Source organism: Betta splendens, chromosome 9, assembly GCF_900634795.4.
Source record: "Betta splendens chromosome 9, fBetSpl5.4, whole genome shotgun sequence".
Classification (NCBI taxonomy): Eukaryota; Metazoa; Chordata; class Actinopteri; order Anabantiformes; family Osphronemidae; genus Betta; species Betta splendens.
In genome coordinates, this window is record NC_040889.2 from 16078880 (window position 1) to 16098461 (window position 19582).

The 19582-nt window shown below is 51.8% G+C and overlaps 2 protein-coding genes and 2 long non-coding RNA genes across 6 annotated transcripts; 3 read left to right on the forward strand and 1 right to left on the reverse strand.

The window, feature by feature from the left end:
* Positions 1 to 200: 200 nt before the first annotated feature.
* On the forward strand, positions 201 to 7353 carry LOC129604633 (uncharacterized). The gene is made up of 2 exons (XR_008695681.1): positions 201 to 1646; positions 2160 to 7353. It is a non-coding gene; the product is annotated as an uncharacterized LOC129604633 (long non-coding RNA).
* Positions 7354 to 10569: 3216 nt separating this feature from the next.
* On the forward strand, positions 10570 to 14394 carry vsig8b (V-set and immunoglobulin domain containing 8b). Its single transcript, XM_029162467.3, has 8 exons — positions 10570 to 10717; positions 10968 to 11041; positions 12405 to 12565; positions 12710 to 12911; positions 13109 to 13261; positions 13367 to 13489; positions 13585 to 13723; positions 13812 to 14394. Exons 2-8 carry the CDS (start codon positions 10975 to 10977, stop codon positions 14050 to 14052), a joined length of 1086 nt encoding a protein of 361 aa, XP_029018300.1. The 5' UTR covers positions 10570 to 10717; positions 10968 to 10974; the 3' UTR covers positions 14053 to 14394.
* A 136-nt stretch (positions 14395 to 14530) lies between these two features.
* On the forward strand, positions 14531 to 18265 carry LOC114862825 (uncharacterized). Of its 2 annotated transcripts, none has more exons than XM_055511752.1 (2): positions 14531 to 16233; positions 16420 to 18265. In XM_055511752.1, exon 2 carries the CDS (start codon positions 16593 to 16595, stop codon positions 17562 to 17564), a length of 972 nt encoding a protein of 323 aa, XP_055367727.1. In that variant the 5' UTR covers positions 14531 to 16233; positions 16420 to 16592; the 3' UTR covers positions 17565 to 18265. The 2 variants fall into 2 exon arrangements, with proteins under 2 accessions (XP_055367727.1, XP_029019367.1); XM_029163534.2 differs by having other exon boundaries at positions 16545 to 18265.
* A 142-nt stretch (positions 18266 to 18407) lies between these two features.
* On the reverse strand, positions 18408 to 19561 carry LOC121202471 (uncharacterized). 2 transcript variants are annotated; one of them, XR_005898105.2, is made up of 3 exons: positions 18978 to 19555; positions 18833 to 18861; positions 18408 to 18718 (listed from the first exon to the last, which is right to left on the reverse strand). It is a non-coding gene; the product is annotated as an uncharacterized LOC121202471 (long non-coding RNA). The 2 variants fall into 2 exon arrangements; XR_008695632.1 differs by having other exon boundaries at positions 18833 to 19561.
* Between the last annotated feature and the right edge of the window lie 21 nt (positions 19562 to 19582).

The window sequence follows — 19582 nt, forward strand, 5'->3', positions numbered from 1 at the left end:
CTACAAGTTCCACCGCCTCTGCTCTCGACATATTTCTCTTTACGCGTCTTGTTTACCGTCTCTCCTCCTCCATCCTTTTCCCAGCTCACCACCATTGACACCAGTATTGATTGTATTTGGGTTACGCACCTCAGACTCAGGGTCTGTGTGTGTGTGTGTGTGTGGGGGGGGGGGGGGGGGGGGGGGGGGGGGGGGGGGTGAGCAGGCGAAGCCATTCGTTCCTTGTCCGCACAGACAAAAAGACATCCCGGTCCCCGGAACCAAGAAGAGATTAAGGATCTCTGCTTTTATATAATCACGTATTCTGCCTCACTTTGGAGAAAGCTGCTCTCGCACAGAGAAAGGGGAGCGATAATAAAGGCGCCGCTGAGGCACGCTGGGTGTTGTGGGTCACAGAAGTTCTGCTATTAAGCAGATTTCACCCACCTCGTGTGTCTTCAGCCTGTCTGCTCTTCTCTCCCTGCCTGTTTTACTCCCTCCTTCTCTCTCTCTCTCTCTCTCTCTCTCTCTTTTTTTTTTTTTGTCAGCGCGCTCACTGTGAGGAGAGAAAATTAACTTACGCCAGGGGACATATGTGCATGTGTTAAGCCAGGCAGGATTAAGCCGTGATGGCGCTAGCAGAGCCATCCAAAGAGGTGCTCCCGTCCTGTGCTGTTCCACTGACAGACGATCATCCGCTGCTTCTTCGCCCACCGGTTATTTATACCACAGCTGTTGTGCAGTTGTTGTCAGACGGGCTGTGAGGGAAACAGACAGATTCCTTCTGGTTGTTATCGGACATTAGCGCGTCGTCACGTGCTGTGTTCAGGGTACGTTTAAAGTTTGCGGCCGGTCAAAGGTCGTTGGGATAAGGATTTATGAGACCCTGCGACGTGACTCAGCCTTTCTTCATCCTCCAGGAGGGCGCCGCCAGCTGAATTCATATCCATGTACTCTGTTTTCAGCTCCTGCGTGTTGTGATGAATTTGTTTATGAGGCCAGTGGGTAAATCTACAAGGCCGCGAGACAGAACTGTGATGCGAACAGAACGAATGATTTGCGGGTCGCATTTTGAAAGATATGGTAATTGATGTTTGATTTGTCACATTGTGACTGATGAAAAGCAATTCCCAGTCTTTTTTGTGTTGCGTGGCTAAGGGAAAAAATGCTGATTAGATGCCGGGGTCTGCATCCCGCAGATCATTACTGGGGGTATTTGTTTGGATGAAAAATCGCGGGAGTGCACGGTATTGACCGTACAACAATGCACAAATAGAGGCGGACTTCAAGTGCGAAATGTGGCCGAGAGAAGGAGCCGGCGCTCCAGGAAAATGAAAAATGTCTGCTCGAGTTAATCGAGGACCTTCCGCGCCGCGGAAAAAAAGGCAGAATCTGTAAGACTGCGCCTGGAAACAGGCAGGACTCAGTGAGCTCCTCTGAGCTACTTGTAAACACTCACTGTCAGGAGTGACCTGCTCGGCCCCCACCGGTGGGCATGAAATGTTGATTTATACCTCTCACTGGGAAGCTTTTCTAAGGCAACATGTGTGCACTGTTGTGTTTATTTGTGCCAAAGGTTGCGCTGAGGGGGAAGCAGCACCTCATAATGTTCATCCAGAGCTGCAGTGGTTTTAGGCAACGAAACACACATCTCCTTCTATTATGAGGTAAACAATCTGATTTACTTATTCCATATATTAATATTCTAACTTAAGGCTCAAGACGATGGTTAAATATTCGCCCAGTAATGAAGCTGCTGTGTCTCTGTCGGCGGCAGTGACTCCCCGGAGTCTCTGCTAATAGACTTGAAACTTCCCTTCGGTGAAGTGACGTCACTAAAAGGTCTTTTTCGCAAAGCTTAATTGAGGCGAATTGATTTCGAATTGACAAATTATCATTGACCCCAGTTTCCAAAGCGCTCCCCTTTGAGCCGAGAACAAACAGCGTCTCGACGCCGGCAGCGTCACTTCCAATATTCAGTTCATCGTCCGCAGACAGACAAATTACATAATCTGCACCACATTCAATTACACCACAGAGTCTTTGTGAAACATTTTGATTTCTCTTGAAGCATCTAAACAACTCAATTATGCTAATGAGCGTTAAGTGCTATGAATGATTTCTATCTTGTTTCCGTGAGAATATTTCATAATAACACTCCCTCTGGCTTTTGTACTTAGCGGCCCAGCATCCACTGGAAGGGGATTTCTTCAAGGACGACTGAGCCTGAGAGGTCGGTCTTAAATAGGACAGAATGAGCTCACTGGACGGAGGAGAGTCACCTTTTCTCCTCCCATCCTCCCTCTCTCGTCCCTTTATTCCCACTTTCGTAACCACCACCGTCGTGTGAGGATCCGGCCGTACCTTGAAGCCAGCTCGTCAAAATAATGACTTCCAGCCAGTTATATTGCGATGATTAGCGCCGGCTGGAAATTGAGTCAGTGAAGTATGAAAGTGTTCAAAGGACTGTTGTCGGAGTTTGGAGAGAGGAGAGGAGTTGTCCTGTCTCCTGTGCTCCACAACATGATTGCTTTGTCACTGCACCTTTGTGCGTTTTAGCTCACCTGTAAAATCCATTTGAATACTAATACTTTGCAGTCTTTGTTATGTGTCTCAGTAGACCCTTCAGAGGACAAGGGGAGCTTTTCTTTTTCATCCCCGGCTGGTGGTCGTGGTCACCGCGTCCTTTGAGCGACGCTAAAACAGGTCCTTTTTGGGGGAAACATTGTTGAGGAGAGTTAGTTTCGTTTCGAGATAACATCCAACTAAATTGTTGTGCAGCGTAATAGATTCTCAGCGTCGCCTCCATCTTTCCACTTCATTACTCACTTGAAGCTCCAACATATTGGACGGCTAATGAGGAAGCATGGCTTCAGTGCGACAGTACAGGAGGTGGACGCTTGAGTCAAACCCGCACGCGTCCGTGCGTCTTCATTATCGATTCTGACACACACCAGGTTTTTCCACCACAAGAACATCCCTTTCTATCACCGTAAAGTCCGTTCAGCTGTGTTTTATGGCACTGGGAGAAGCAGAAGAAGAGAGATTGTTCCAAAGAAGCACTAGAACACAATATATTCCATTTTACGAGCTGCTCTCACTTATTCTCCATAATAAGTGAAGCTAGAGCAGCTTCTGATTAACGTCAGAAGCCTTAACTTAACATCCAACACTTTAATAGCTCTTTGTACGTCTCTTTCACAAAATGTCACCTACATTAAAGGTAATATTAATATTTGTCATGAGCGTAGCCTTCGTTTTTGACCGTATGATGTAACACAGACGTGCCGCTTTATTTTGAGGCGTTTCATCGTGTCTTTGATATATTTCCCCCGGTTCCCCGACAGTTGCGTTTCCCACACCAGGGAAATCAAGCAAAAGCCAACAACAATTAAATGTATAAGATTTATAAGCATCGTGCACCGAGTCATACTGTTGCTTCCTAAGCAATAAAACATCACTAGTACCTATAATAAAGGCGGTGGCGGCGTCCGTGGAGGATCTGCAGCATAAAAAAAGGATCATCGTTCACTTCGATGATTCACGCTTTCTGGTGGCATCTCACACACACACACACACGCACACGCACACACACACACACACACACACACACACACACACACACACACACACACACACACACACACACACACACACACACACACAAACCTGAAATTCTCCCTTCAAAGCCCCATGGGTTGACAGCTGTCTGTGTGAGGGGCTCAAAAAGCTGACTTGACAACACCAGGACAAAAACACAGCCGTAATAAATAAAGGATGTGGAAACGCGTATGCATTGGGTAAATATTCTTTACGGCCTTATGTTAAATCCCAGTGAGAACTTAGTGCATGGACTCCAGCATTCCATCTGACATCATAAACAGCTGTAAAGTATTGCTCTTATTACCTCCTTCCTGCATGGGGACCCGTGTGACGGAGGCCCCTCAGGCCCGATCCTGTGGGTCCGATCCTGTGGGCCCGTCTGCTGTCGCATGAACGATGGCGGCATCAGTGGCACGCGGCGTCACCGTGCCCCCAAATATAAAGATGAAGCATGTTTATTCCCACGGAGGCCACAGAGCACTGGCCGTGGGGGCAGGAGTGAACGGCTGCTTGATCTCCGAGGTCCGACTTCAGTTAACGGCTTGACCCTCGCAGCAGCTGGCTGTGCTGCTCCGCAGGCTCCTGTCTGATGCCTCTGCTGCGGTTCTGTCTATTGACCTCCGCTGACAGACGCATTAGCGTCCGGACGCCATCGAGGCATAAGTGATAAAACCGAATTTTCAGCACTTATTTGCTAATTTGAGCACGGAGCCATCAGCAGAAGTGGATTTATATTACAGTGGAGAGCAGCGTCATTATGACATTCTCTCTTTTTTCCAAAATCACATTTCCTGGTTTCAGCAGCAGCAACGTGTTGCTCTTCATCCACCAGGACAGAAAGTTCTCCGTCTCTCGTTGACTTGTTGACAAATCGGTTCATGTCGCGCTGTAATACGCTGGTGCGACCGAGGCCCACGGGCCGCGCGTCATCAGTCATTTGGGCTGTTTCCTCTCAGCTGACTGAAACTTCCAGGGGAGGCAGGAGCCCAGCGTGCCTCACATATTGATCCTTCTGAGAGCCGCGTGCGAAGAAATGTGACTTTTCCCGAGAGCGCCCGCCGCGCTTCCACAACAGGGCCTGTTTTTCCTTTATGCTCCAAATCGGCGAACCATGCGCGTCTCCTCCGCGGCTCAGAGCCGCATTTCCATGCGGATCGATAGCGCGCTAACGTGCGAAGCGCTGCCACGCGGGCCGATCTATGAGCGATGACATTTATGAACGATGGCTTGACCAGAAAACAAGTTGCTCTCGTGCTCCTGCACTCAGTTGTCTGCTGCCGCAGCTCATCATGACTGCAGTAATTACGGCGGCTATAATTAATTAGCTGCTAGCTGATGAGAATTTCTCATTGTTGACTCCGGTGCCCTGATTGCTCTCGAAATAATATCATTACTCGCTGCTGGAGATCTATTGGATTATTTTATTTTGCTTCGATTAACACGATTTCCATTTTCATGTTTCATGCAACATGTGAGGATATTATTTGTATTCGTCTCCGTGTAACGTTGTGTTGCATTCATCCACAACGCAGCCGTCTCCTTAATGCTATGGTGATTGTGTAGTCAGATGCAGCGAGTATTGTCGAAGCAAATAGTTTTGCCTGGTTGGACTAACATTTAAAACCGATTTTAACACGTCCCTTGCTTTGAATGTACAGTACGCACGAACGAACGCGTCACGCATCGGTGGCAGAACAAACTAGGAGGCAGCAGCTTCTCCTTCATTTGACTCTGAAGCGGCGTAACTTTTTGGGTGCACGGCATCTAGAAGGTTTGCCTTCCTCAGTCTCAAGGAACCGTGGTAGAAAATAAGAGAAACGAGTAAAACATGATCGTGAAAGACATTTCTATGTCGGTGGCCGCGCTGATCAGCAGATTTAAAGGTCTGGTTGTTAATTTGAGTCATCAGTCAACGTGGACGCACTCAAATGCCATCGCAATCAATCGTCTCCACGTCACTAGCGTGGCTCAAAAACACATTTGATTCTTTCTTCCATTAGATATCGCTCTCTCATGCAGCGGACGACTGTAAATGTGGGACTGACTCAAAATACAGCAAACGGCGCAGCAGTGGCTCAGTGTTGCAGACAACAAGGAGAGGCGGCTCCACACATCGGCTCAGGTGCGCGTGGCGCCCGTGTCGCTGCATCCTCCACCACAACGCCTCTGCGTTGACCGCGCTCATAACAAAAGCGTGCGTAACCTCCCTTCAGAGCTCATTTGCGAGTCATCAAAGCGGTCGTTAGACGTCTCGATGAGGATTGACCCGTGCGTCCTGCCCCGCGTTGCTGTATGAGGAGGTTCTCCCCGCACAGATCGGGTCCTGCATGTGTGTGCGTCCACAGTGGAGCCAGGCCTCTCTGGTTGGAGATCACCGCTCCGTGGAACCACAAACCCAGCATTTCAGTCCTATTCATCCCTCTTGGCGCTGCCAGACTCTCTTCTTTTACTCCACTGGCAACAGGAGGTTCAGCTGAGAGCAGCCGCTCGTTCCTCCGGAGAGACCTGCTGCGTGTGGGTGGGAGGGAACGCGCCGCGACCTTGGGAGTATCGTGTGAAGGTCGCGCTGGGATGTCTTCTGCCTCGTCGCTGCTGCTACAGATAGCTTCAGATTCATTTATAGGGCTATTAACCCCTTAAAGCTGTTCTAATTGATGTTTTTCCCTTAACAATGGTTCAGGTCACATTAGCGGCTGACAGACACTGCTTTCATTTGGCGAGCCAGTATGAACCAGCCACCACCAGGCTGATAAACACAGCGAGGCCCTTATTTATTTATTTATTTATTTAAACTACAAGCAGAGTAACCACTGACTGTGCTTTTGTTGGGCGAACACAAACAAGTCTGATATTTTATAATGTGAACATTCACCGTGATTGCATGACATCGCCTCTGCAGATGTGCCAGCTGTGGTTCTCGGCTGGAACGTGAGAATCCACTGCAGCCGCTGACCCGTGTCCGCGCGCGTGCTTGCAAGCGCCGGCGCCGAGTCGCTGGCTGATTGGATAATTGCCCGGATGAGCGCGCGTGCAGGTGTTCGCGGCTAAAGCCCTAAAAAGGTGCTCGGCGCGTGCGAACCGGCGGCTCGCTAGCAGGTTCGCGTTGGACCCGACGCCATTCACCGGCGGCAGAACTCGATGTTTACAGCGTGGCTCCAACATTCGGGTGCACTTAGTAACGTCCTTGTCTCCGTGAGGATTCATATGAAACGTGAATATTAAGTCTAAGAGGACCCACAGCCATTGACATAGTAGCTAAATATTGAAAATACTGCAGTAATACCTGTGTCCTTCAAGCTTTGATGACAAAAAGCCTCCCTTTGCAGCAGCTGCAGCTTCCAGCTTATAATAATAACCTGCCCAACTCCTTTCTTCCCTCAAACATCGCTCCTGACATAGACTCTGCTCGTTTGTTGAAGCCGCCGCGAAGGACCTGAAAGGCTTTTCAGGCCGGAGCGCGTGCGTGCGCTTCTGTGCGGGCGGCGCCGCGAGGCGTTCGGAGAACGGCCTCCGTCCGTTCGTTTCTCAACGGGAGGGAAAAGGTGGACGGCTTTTCAGCAGGTATTGTTCCTGAGCCTGAAATCAAAGCCACAACCGCCGGTGCTCCACTGAGCCCGGAGAAAAGCCGTTTGTTTCTCAGCCGTGCCTCAAATGGTTTTCTAATGATGGGTTAGTGTAATAAATTGATGAAGGTCCATTAGCGAATTTGAAACCCAGAACTAATGTTCACTCTGTGTAAATATTCCAATAAATAAACAGCTACAATAGTCATTGACTGTGTCTGGAGTGTTTTCCTAATCAGTCTGGGGTTGTTTCATGGAACAACGAAGAGCCTGTCGTTCAAACCCACGCGTTCCCAGGTGCTGACCTAATCTTTGGAGGTGTGTGTTCACGTGAGAACCAGGACAAGGTGTCGCCTTTGGCTCAGACACGTACTGAAGGAGATACGTTTGTGTGTAACGGTCTCGCTGGTCACCGACCGGAGCTGCGTGTCCACGGCAAAGTCAAGTTCACTCGTGTGCAGCTGTGACAGAGAAGAAGGACAAACAGCATCAGAAGAAACCCCCCCCCCCCCTTTAAGCGCGGGCAGGCACGTACCCGTTGGAGTGAGCTCCACTTCTGAGGAAATCATTTCCCTTCCCAAATTAATCTTTGTTTTTTCACGGCTTGAAGATTCGGCTCATTTTCGTGGCTGGCCTTTTGGCGTAACGCAATCAGCGGACCAGGCTGTAATTCCAAGAAAGTTTCCCGTAATGTAAAAAAAAAAAAAAGTCTTTTAAAGAGAGAAGTCAGCATTAAATTACAACATTATATCTTAATTCCCCAATGCGTGTGTGGGAAATAGGAGCTGGCGTAGTAGCGGGAGAGGGGGAGAGATCTGAAGTTCTTTATCAGAGCATACAGTTTCCATCCCACTCCTGCGAGCAAGGCTCAGGGACCCGACTCTCCGTGGACTCTGTGTGTGTGCCAGACTTCACTAGGTTTAGCACAAGAACCACAACTTATTGGATTATGGGGTCCACCGTGGACGCTCATATTGCCGGAGGCTCTGTGTGTGTGTGTGTGTGTGTGTGTGTGTGTGTGTGTGTGGGCAGTCGGAGGACCGCGTGGCTGAAGCCGCACATGATTGGCTGGCGTTGCCTCCCTCGTCTCCGCGTGGAACCGCTCTCTCGCTGGAGTCCAACCGTTTCCTGTGTGTGTGTGTGTGTGTGTGTGTAGGGGGGGGGGGGTCAGAAGTTCACGCGCATCGTGCGTGGAGCGGGGGCCTCGAAGGCTTCTCCCGTTACCCGTGGATTTACCTGCGCCTGCATAATTTCAATCACCAGCTTTTGTCTGCGCGGACGGGATAAGGTTCTGGCAGATGGGTTTTCTCTTGATTGTACATCGCTCCATAATTGGCCACACGGAGACCGAGTTTCACGGTGGAAGTGATTTACCGGCTCTAAACACGGCGTCCTTGGTGCTCGTTCAATGCTGCAACCCTGACTGCTTTACCGATTTCTAGGTAGTTTTTTTGCCTTCGTTTAATTTTCTACTTCATAATAGCGTCTCTATCTGTGTGAGCTTCAGTGTCATTAATACTGGACAACGGAAGAGTCGCAGGGAACCAAGTGGACGGCGTCCCGCTGTGTCCGGCATCATTGAGGCAGGCTTTAATGGCACATGTGCCCTTTGCTCAATGGGTTATTTACTGACATGGAGCATCACGGAGGCTGGCTCCAATCCCCGCATTCGCCTCTTTATTATTTATCCCGCAGCCCGACACATGGAAATGCGCACTCGCACCGCTAAAACAGACACTTAGAAGGACGTTATTATGGCACGCTCTGACTAACGGGCGCGCGCGCCGGTGATGGAGTTACGGGCGTCCGTCGCTGTCGGGGCGCAGGTTTCGTGGCGCAGGTTCGGGGGGTCGCGAGGATCGCGCGCGCCGGGTGCGCTCCTGTCACGTTGCTCTTCGAGGGGTTGAGTGAGTCCCGTCTTCCGCCAGAAGCGCCGCGCTCGTCCCAGTGCCATTCCACCTTAAAAAGGAGGAACACGCGTGCATAACAGGCTCCGTGACATTGACGCACCGTGACGCACCGCCGCCGCCGTGCTATTTCAGTATGGCTGCTGGCGAACCCGGCCTCTCCGCAGACCCCCCCCCCCCCCCCCCCCCCCCCCCCCCCCCCCCCCCCCCTCCTCCTCCCCCCCCCCCCCCCTCCTCCTCCCCGTTTGGGTCATTTGTTGTCTTGGCTGCTCTCTTGTAATTTGGACATCTGTCAAGGTGGTTTGTTAGCTGCCCCGCGGTGTCGCCGGGCCGTCGTCGCCTAATCTGGGAAGATGCACGGGGTCCACAGCGAGAGCTGGCCGTCGGGCCAGAACCGGAGTTTCTGGCCGGGTCTCGTCCACCTAATTTCGCAGGGTCGGGAAGGAAGCAGAGGCTGACAAAAGGGATGCTGTAAACGAGATGCAGGGAGTTCAGCGGATTCAGGTCACTGGTCATGAATGCGTGCATCACACTCTCTCTCTCTCTCTCTCTCTCTCTCTGGCTGTAATAACAGTGGCCGTCCTGCTTCGGCCCCTCCTCGTCCTGTGGCGCAGTCTGCTCGGCTCCCAGCCCCGGTGCCAGGGCCTCCTCTCACAGCAGGGGGGAGGGAGCGCAGCACTTAACCCCCTGCTGGCGAAGTGGCCGCACGGCACCACACGGCCGTTACGGCTCACGCGCAGGCCGTCAACCGAGCTCCTGCTTCCGATTTCGCATTGCTTTTCTAATCATGCGTCCTCCCGCGCTCTACAATTACTTCATCTCCCTGATGAAAATTATTGGCAGGATCGAATTAACCCAGGACCAAAGTGTCCTGATGGGCAGCGTCACGCTCACACTCTCACAATCAATACGGAATAATTCCGCCAGCCTGTAACCTAATTAAAGATGTCGTTCCGTTGCTAAGTAAGATGAACTTGTTCTAAATGTTTGTGAGGTCTATGACTCGTCCAGGGGTTTCAGCGAGGCCTCATTTACTGTAGGGCCTGAACTCACAGCAGCCGAGATACAGATCGACGGCGGCGCAATCGTCAGCGAACCCAAACGAGGTTGAACTTTCTGTGGGCGTGTCTGGAATAATATAGAAACCGAGTCACGGAAGTTTCACCAGCATCCGAAAACCAGCGTCAGTTCAACGGTGCGTGCGGTTTGCATTACAGAAACCGGTGCCGCCTGCATAGCAGAGGGCGTCGCGCCGCTTGTTATGCAGCGGCGTTAAATGCAGCACGACAACATACTGCGGCCGCCGCAGACTCACAGGACAGGTAATGATTAAGGTCTGACATCAGCGCCTACACGCCCTGCTGGGAAAACAAACACCACGCTTCAGCCTGGTTTTAAAGATTTGTCCTGTTTTCAAAAAAAAAATAAAACATAGTATTTTTAATTGAACACACTTCACCTCAGTCAGCGGAGTTTTCATAAATAAGCAGATCTGAATGGCTGGCTGGATTTCCTGGCTCTAGGAGTGGCCTCAGATGTACTATGGACAGAGAGGGTGTGGCCTCAGCCGCCAATGAGTTTCACCTGAGAACAAAATAAGCGAGCTTCCCCAGCACCGAGACACTGGAGGGACCAGCGTTTACAGTGGATCTCTGCTTCTTCAAGGTAGGTCACAGCCATTTTTGTATATCTTATATAATTCTTATGCTCTCAGGTCCATTGGATTTAGCTGTGAGTTTATTTCACCCTGACCTTCCTTCTCCCTGACGCTCACTCGCCCACTCTCAGATCAAGATCACACAGTAACGAGTGTGTTTAGCCTGGTAACCGCTGACGCCGAGCACGGCCTTCAGTTCAACACTTCATTACAGCATTACAGGCTGGTTTCCTCACTTCATGCTCCGTTTTCCATCAGCGCCGTAATGGAGGCCGTGTTCCAGACGTTCCTGCTGCTGCTGCTGCTGCTGATCGCCATCCAGCCCAAGAGCCGTGAGTCTCACTTCTTCTCCACCTGAATCCACGCCTGCACATTCTGACCGTGGAGCGGCGGCGCCGCCGGCCCGTCCCGTCCCGTCCCCGGGCCCGTCCAGTCCGACGTGCTCTCAGCTAATGATCCGGCAGTAATGCCGCTTGGTGCATTTCCCCCCGGAGGCGCTCGCTCGCTCGCTGGAGCGTGCGTGAATAATGTGACTTGTTGACAGGTCCCGATGAACAACGTTTCCAGCGTTTTCGCCGTTGCTCGGGGTCAAACTTTATTTCTGACCCTGGTGGACTGCGGTGCGTGGGGGGGGGGGGCGTCCACGGCACCTGCTGCAGCTTCCACACCAACAGCAGGAATAGAGAAACTGCACTAAAGGCAGAAGTGAGCAGCTCTTTCCACAGGCACCTCCTAAATATTTATGTTGAACCGCCTTATTAGGCCAACTGTGACTTCCCTAAATATCATCCAAGCCCATTGTCTGGCGCAGAAGCGCGGAATATTCACAGCACTTTGTGTCTGAGCTCTCGCTGGCAACTTCTCTTTCGCTGCCTCTCCGCATGGAAAACACATCATTCTTAGATCACAGCTTCGAGCCCACGGGGGCCTTCGCAGTGTAAACACTGACTGACTAATTTCTGCTTATTTTAGAATCCCTTTATCACGTCTGCCATTTACAACGCTTTCATAAATACCGCTGACATACTTTGTTTTGTTGCCGCGGCATCAAAGCGCTCGCACGGAGTCAGACTCGATGCAGCGGCGGGCGGCGTCGAACGGGGGGCTCGGTTCGATCTGCGGGCGCCATTAAGGTGCTTAGAGGGAGACGGCTCCCGAGTTGTCACCGAGATAAATAGCCCGGGTCTGTTGGAACGCGTCGCCGGGCAGAAGCTATCAGCGTTAGCTTGTTGCGCTAAACGCCAGCCATCAGCAATAGTTACAATCATGGCCACGGAGGGTGAGTCAGCGGGGGGTGCGTCACCTCGGACAGCTTTTAGCCGCCACTCGTCAGGCCCATTCTTCACAGTGGATCTTCGTCATAATTAACCGACATATTAGTGACAATTAATGAGCCCCGGGAGTTTTAAACGTACACGCAGCCCGTTTATTCAAAGAGGGCACTTTTGCTTTTTTATTCCAGCTGCAAACGCTGAAATCCTCGTTTTTGACTTAAGAGACCAATTAGTCTCAGATCAGTTCTCCTACTGCAGTCTGAGACGAGGCACGGGCCCAGAGCTCCAGTGCTACGCAGTCTGAAAGATATGAATGCATTTAAGAGAGAGAACATGTTCTTTTTTCCTCTTTGTCTCGGTCATAAAAGCGGAATAGTGAAAATGAAGTAACGGCTGTTTTGTTTTCCTCCTGATGTGACAGAGGCGATGCAGATCACGTCCACGGGGCCACAGACCATTCAAAAGGCCCAGGGTGAGAGCGTCACCCTGGGGTGCACCTACAGCTCCGGCGCGCAGGACACGGGGGACCTGGACATCGAGTGGTCGGCCCTCAGCCCCGACATGACGCAGAAGGACAAGCTGGTAGGTGGAGGTCTGGGAGCAGCTGCAGAGAGACGCGCAGGAGCGCGGCCGACGCGCACGAGCCGACCTCGTCATGCACCTCGAGGCTGCGGTGGAAAAACCGGCTTCGGGATCACTGAACGCTCCCTTTTTTTCGCCTCTCAGCTCTTAAGTTACACGGGCGGCCAGATCCTGCGCTACAGCGACGGCAGCCTGTCCAGCAGGCTCAACTTCAGCACCAGCCCCAACCAGGGGGACGCGTCCGTCACCGTGGCCGACGCGAAGGCCTCCGACACGGCCACCTACCAGTGCAAAGTCAAGAAGGCCCCGGGCGTGGACTCCCGGAAAGTCACTCTGCTTGTGTTGGGTGAGGAGGAATTTCCTTCGTTACCGGTTCTTCCGGTTCCTTCTGTTTCACAAAGCATTCCTCTGCGTCAAGGAATTCTCGGCTCTTCCTGCTCCGTCGCTCGGGCAATAATCACACCCGGGCCTCGAGCCTTCGACCCGACGCGTCACGCGCCTTCGCACCTTTAATGCTCCCCTGGGTCCATGTCCTCTCCCCAGTGCCGCCGTCGGCGCCGCGCTGCTCGGTGGACGGCGCCGAGGAGAAGGGCAGCGCCGTGTCCCTCATGTGCAAGTCCCGATGGGGGTCCAACCCGCTCAGCTACACCTGGACGAGGCAGACGGGCGGCGCCATGCCGGCCACCGCCACACAGAGTGAGGACGTGTTGCTAACTCTAACGCTAACGCTAACGCTAACGCTCCCGCGCTGCGTCTGAGTCACTGATGACACTAATGAAAACGCCCCGCTGTCTCATTTAGACTCGCAGACGGGGGCGCTCGTGATCAACAACCTCACCGACAGCAACGTCGGGACGTACATGTGTGAGGCGTCGAACGCCGTGGGCAAGGCGCAGTGCACGTACGAGCTGCACGCGTACAACCGTGAGTCCGCCACGCCGTCCTCGGCCCAGAGTTGCAGAATCATCTAAAGGCTGTCCCGCCGGCGCGGCCTCTAAGCGGCGTGTGCTCTCTCCCAGCTGTCAATAAGGTGGGCGTCATAGTCGGGGCGGTGATCGGGGCCCTGCTGCTGCTGCTGCTCCTCCTGTTCCTCATCTGGCTCCTGTGGGTCTGCTGCTGCAAGCGGCGCTACGAGAAGGAAGCCGCCAACGAGCTCAAGTACTGCACCGCGACCAATGAAGACGTCCTAATCCAGAACCAGTGACTGATCCCAGTGCGTGTGTGCGTTTGTGTCCTGTCTCCTCAGGGAGGACGCCCCGGCCCCGGAGAGCAGACCCGCCAGCAGGAACTCCAGCATGCGCTCGGTGGTGGGCTACCGCGCCCACCCCGGGGTGCACTACAGCGGCGTGGTGAACCACCTGCCCAGCATCAGGGAAACCGGCCGCAGCAGCATCAACTCGGGCAGGAACACGGCGCTGTCCCAGCCCAGTACGACGGACGTGAAGCCTCTGCTCCACTACGACCACCAGTACGGCTACGCTGTCTAACTACGACGCTTTGAAAACTTGTGAAAACCTTATACTATTGGCATGAAGCGCTATATATGCAAATATATGGCTATGGCTATAAGATGATAAGCTAAGCTATATTCAACTGGAGAATAATGGGAGTGCTGGTCGACGGCTACTGGGAATTTTTACCTGAGCACATGGACAAAGTAGATTGTCTGACTGTCACGATGCACTGCAGCACATTATCACTGAACTGTGTGCGAAATGTACATAGGTTGGCTTTTATTTGTTTTTACTTTTTTCTATGCACTTGCAGCTTCGTCTGTTTATTACTTTGTGTATATATGTACAATAAAAGGCGAATACGGGAACAATTCATTCATGTCTTGGCTTTATTCTGTCATAGATGGAGATTTTGTGATGCACAACCGGAGTCTCTGTGAAACCGATGTAACATTTGAATGTGTTGTCATGAGGAAACCGTGATCGGCGTGATTGATGGGGGATGCGGGTGCGTTTTCAAATGCAACCTTAACAAGAGAAGGTCGACGCTGCATTAAAATGATAAAGCAGGTGTTAAATTCAGCGTTTCATAGTTTACAGTGATGACAGAGTCTATTTTCAGAGACAACCGGATCAGTGTCAATTTAAACGGAGCCGCTCATGAGTCAGAATACCGGGAGACCGTGAAGTCAATTTTACATTTGATCTCATTTGCCTGGTGAAAAATGTTTCATTTGCAGAACAAGGCGCTGCAAAATTGCCTTGTTTGTAGCATGTTTCTCCATTTTTGTTTTGTTTTCTTTTTATTCGCACAGCACCAAACGGAGTAGTTATTAGTGCACCCGCCAGTGGCTGAGGCTCCAAACCTGCAGCGGGCGGCGGCAGCACCGTGCCCACGGCCCCAGCCTCCCTTCAAAGGGCCCTCGCGCGGGCCTGATACCGTCTTAAAAAGGTGTGATGTGAAATTAATAAGAGCTGCTGGATGACGGTGGGGGGTGGGGGGTCCTCATTAATAAATCCTACTCAGGGCCCCTTTGAGGACAGAAACCATCCTTGGGTAGGAATAAAAAGCATCATTATTATTTGGTCAGTTTTCTGCTTCCCTCGCTTTTAAATGAGGCCCAAATTCTGCGTGCAGCGGGGTCTTTTGTATGTGCGCGCACGAGTCCGTCCTTTGATCTGCGCATGAACTGAGGTAATGGATACAACAGTTAATTACAGAAACATGTCTGGCAAACTAATTTGGAAACACAGTCCCTCGGTTGGAGAATGTGCTTCCCGAAGGGCAGAACTTTCAGCAGAGCTGGTGCAAGAATCGTGGTGCGCTTTTACATCTGGGGCCCAACTCCTTGTGACAAACAGCTTTTTTTCTACGCTACTGAGAAGTTCTGAGAGAGAAATGTTCCTTTGGGGTGTTCAAGAAGTCATAGAACCAGGAAAGGTTCATCGCAACTATAGATTTAACGAAAGATAACGTCTCATTTAGAAGGAAAACACCTGGCAACGCGGAGTTAAACGCGTCTTGTTTGCGCGGACAGAATCACGCAAAGAAGAAATATAGATAAATTTGCAACGCGATTTAACTCAATATCTTATTAAAAGTCTGCCTCCAGAGTGTGTAGAGCTGCACTGATAAGGTGCCGCATTAGCAATGCTCCTGAAGGTGATTCAAAGGTGATTTACTTTTCTTATCAGGTAAATAGGCGTGTGTGTGTGTGTGTGTGTGTGTGTGTGTGTGTGTGTGTGTGTGTGTGTGTGTGTGTGTGTGTGTGTGTGTGTGTGTGTGTGTGTGTGTGGCTCTGGTGTTTGTAAATATGTGACCAGCCTGCAGGTAGGCTGTGGTCTTCCCACCGGCTGGGCCGTCACGCCGCACCGCTCCACATACAGTAAAGTCGAGCCCACGTCCTGCTCGGCTCGCGCCCGTGCAAATCAGGCCTTGCCACTACCTGTGGTGGTGACTGATGCAAATCCCGACTAATAATAATATATAGATCCCAGCCGAGGAACAAACACTGGGATTCAAGGACTTCACCTTGCCGCGCGCTTCCTGCAGACGACTCGGGGCTGGGATTAAAGCTCAGATAAACAAAAGGAAAGACAGGATTCTTCAGCTGCAGCCAAAGGTGGAGTCAGACGACGGGCTGCGACGACCAGCGGGTCCAGTAGCACCGGTGGTGATAAGAAGCCTTCCTCAAGCCAAGGGAGCGTCATCAGGTAAAAAGGAGCACTTTTCTGCCCCTCGTTGCGCCCACCTTCTCACCCATGCTACATTTGGCACGCGGCCACGTAAACCGCAGATTTCACGTATATTTTAAGTCATAGTGGAATATTTTAATTGAGTCCTCTTTTGGATTCGCTTTATGTATTTCAAAAGCTAAATGTGCGAATCTTTCCCCCCAGGCCCCCGGTGGCACGCTGTGACTGATTCCACTCTGTGGCAGAAAAACGAGGCGTCGTCTGCTTCGGAGTGTGTGTGTGTGTGTGTGCATAATTTTCTGCTTTGCTGTCAACAACGACCCTTCCAGACTGCCGAGCGGCGCACGCGGGCGCGGAGATCAGCCGGCGCTGACGTCATGCTGGCGGCGGCCGAGCTGGACGTGTGGGCGGTCACCGGCCTGCTGGCCGTCTCCACCCTCTTCTTCAACGTCTACATGTTCCTGATGAGCCTGCGGAGCGCGCGGCAGAAGAAGCCGTGTCCCACCGACACCATCGTCATGGCGCTGGCGCTGGCCGCCGTCGCCCACCAGCTCTTCTGCTACTTCTACCTGACCGTGGACCAGATGGACGACACCTGCGTGCTCTCGCGGACGTCCTACGCCGCGGTGCTGCTGCTGATCTTCGGCCTCAAGTTCGCCATCATGTGGGACACCAGCTTCCTCACCTTCTACTACAGCACCAAGCTGGTGAGCGCGCACCACCACTGCTACACCCAGCTCCAGGAGGTCATCCTCCGGCACGTGACGGCCGCGGTGCTGGCCATCGCCGCCTGCGGCCTGGGCGGCTGCATGCCCATGCTGCTGGTGTTCACCGGCGGCAACAGCACCGCCGCGAGAGACTGCGGGGCGGTGATGCCCGAGAGCTACGGCGGCCAGGTCTACGTGGCCGTCTACCTGGTCGCCTGCGACATCCTGCCCGGGGTGTTCATGGTGAAATGCTGCGTCTCCATCGCCGTCCACCTCATCATCCACCTCCGCCACATGAAGAGCAGCACCAACGGAGCCCACGCCCCGAAGCTGGGCTCCGAGATGAGGGTGGTGCGGATGGCGCTGTCCCTGGTGGGCGTCTTCGCCGTCTTCCTGGCCGTGGACCTGTACGTGCACTATCTGATAGCGGTGAAGAGGGAGACCATCTTGGTGCTCACCTTCGTTTTCACCTCCGTCTACACGACCGTCACCGCGATTGTGCTGATCTACGGCAAGAAGACCCTGTGGAAAAGCCTGCTGCAGGACGTGAACGTCTGCCTGCACGGCTGCCCGTGTCCGTCCCGTCTGAAGGTGCCTGAACACGGAGCGCAGCTCGACAGCCCCGTAAGAGTTAGAAAATAAAAAGAAGCCAATTTCCTTCACACTGGAGGCCTTTGTGCAAGAAATCTATTGGTCATTGTCTGAACTTACAAACTTTGAAGCTGCTTTTTCTTTAATCTTCCGTGCAGGCAATTTCAGAAATGACTACTGTCCCGCTGCAGCCATTAATTACAATTTCCCCACATCAGTTAGGTATTTTAGCCGCGTTAACTAGAAAGAGCTGTTTAAGATGCGAAGCTCACAGCGGCCAGGTACCGGGCTCACCCTCCGAACCCCGCTCCCCCGGAGACGACCCGTGAATATTAAGGCTTCATCAAAACAAATAATAGTCAGGCCCGTTGGACGGATCCGCAGCAGTGATTGCCTGGACGTGATGTAACGCCGTACACATAGAAGAGCGCTAAAAAATACATGAAGCTGTGGTGGGAGTACAGAGCATATTAATAAAACAAGAAAGTACGCACAACCTGGATTCTTTTCCCCCATCACAGTGGTTTAAGTGTTTTACTCTCAGTCTGGTTGCAGATGGTTTAGGCTGCACGAGGGGGTTGGGGGTTGAGGGGGGGGGGGTAGTGGTAACCTGCATAAGTCGATGGAGGAAAAAATAAACTTTAGGGAGAAGAGCACTTATAATCACCACCTCCTCCTGTTTGCGTGTGTGTTCATTGGTCCTACACTGAATATGCGCGTGCCTGTATTTGACAGCTCCCAGGTGTGAATTTGTGTAAGTGTACAGTACTGTGAGTGCATCCGTGTGTGTGTGTGTGGGAGTGTGAAACTGGGCGTTCCTCAAAAGTGCACTCATGCCCAGAAAACCTTCCCTGAGCAAATAGAGCTTTAAAAAATAAATAAAAAGCAGACGACCTCTTTGCAATGCTCCATTAGTTCACAGCCTCTGGCACCACCTAGTGAGGTTCAAAGCAGACATACAATAGAGCAGCTTATCCCACTCAACACATAAGCTCAGGATCCCTCCAGCAGCTACATGGACAAAGTAAGAAAGGGCATCGTTGCCTTTGATGCGGGGGAATTAAGTCGTACCAAAGCCTCAGCCCCCCCCCTCCCCTCTGTTTTTCTCTGTTGGACTGAGCTGGGTGTGGGGTGGCGAGTGGAGGACAGCTCAGCTTGACATGACAAGGACCAGCATGACTGATGGTGCAGCAGCATTATCGATCCTAAAAAATTAAATTAAAAAAATTATTTCCAAAAAGCTGCTAAGTTGGAGTTAATATGTAAAGTATCAGGAGCAGCTTTTACAGATGAATTTAAATTGTCTTCCTGCATCTTACCTTCATGATCATTTGTCCTTCACTCTAAACTGCACAGAAGCACAAAGGAACCAGCAACAAGTGGTGAGTGATTAAAAAAAAGGACAGAAAAATTTAAGAAGTGCTTTCCACAGCATGTTGCCTGAAAGTAATGAAACCTCCTCACGCATGCTTGACTTCAGACGTAGCAGCGCAGAGTTAACACAGATGTGTTCGTTGTCCGGCAGCAGACGAATGGAAAGACGTGGCAATGTTAATGAAATGAAGGAAAGGAGACCGTGGCGACTGATGCCCTTGAACGCTGCACAGCGCGGAAGTGTAAACATGTTTTCAGTATGGAGACTGTTTCCATGGAGATGTTCCCGAGCATCAAGCCAAAGCCGGCGGTTGCAGAGCTGCTCTCTTTGCATGGGTGAACATCACTTCAAACAGTCCGTGGTTCTCAGACTTGCAGGAAGAGTGATATCTCGTACGTCGCTATCTGACAGGAAGGAACACACCATTAGCAACCCAGATTAGCGGGACCAGACCCCAGCACGCTGCTCCCAAAGGCATGCCAGCGCTTCCTCCCTGCAGAAGGCCTCCCCTGATACCGCCTCTGTAGCTCAAGCTGGTGCACAAATCATCTGCTAGCATGCCACTTTGTTGGATGATTTAGTCGAACGCCTAATTCTTCATGCTATCGGCAGCATCCGAGTGACTGACTGTGTGACAGCGGAGGGTAATCTATAGTTGGAGGATAGCTTTGTAAAAAACTCATCAACGTAATTA

Coding starts and splice junctions, on each gene's coding strand:
- vsig8b (XM_029162467.3), top strand. CDS start 10,975: ATGGAGGCCGTGTTCCAGACGTTCCTGCTGCTGCTGCTGCTGCTGATC. Junction 13,262..13,366: donor GCCGGCCACCGCCACACAGA/GTGAGGACGTGT, acceptor TGTCTCATTTAG/ACTCGCAGACGGGGGCGCTC. Junction 13,724..13,811: donor GAAGCCGCCAACGAGCTCAA/GTACTGCACCGC, acceptor CTGTCTCCTCAG/GGAGGACGCCCCGGCCCCGG.
- LOC114862825 (XM_055511752.1), top strand. CDS start 16,593: ATGCTGGCGGCGGCCGAGCTGGACGTGTGGGCGGTCACCGGCCTGCTG.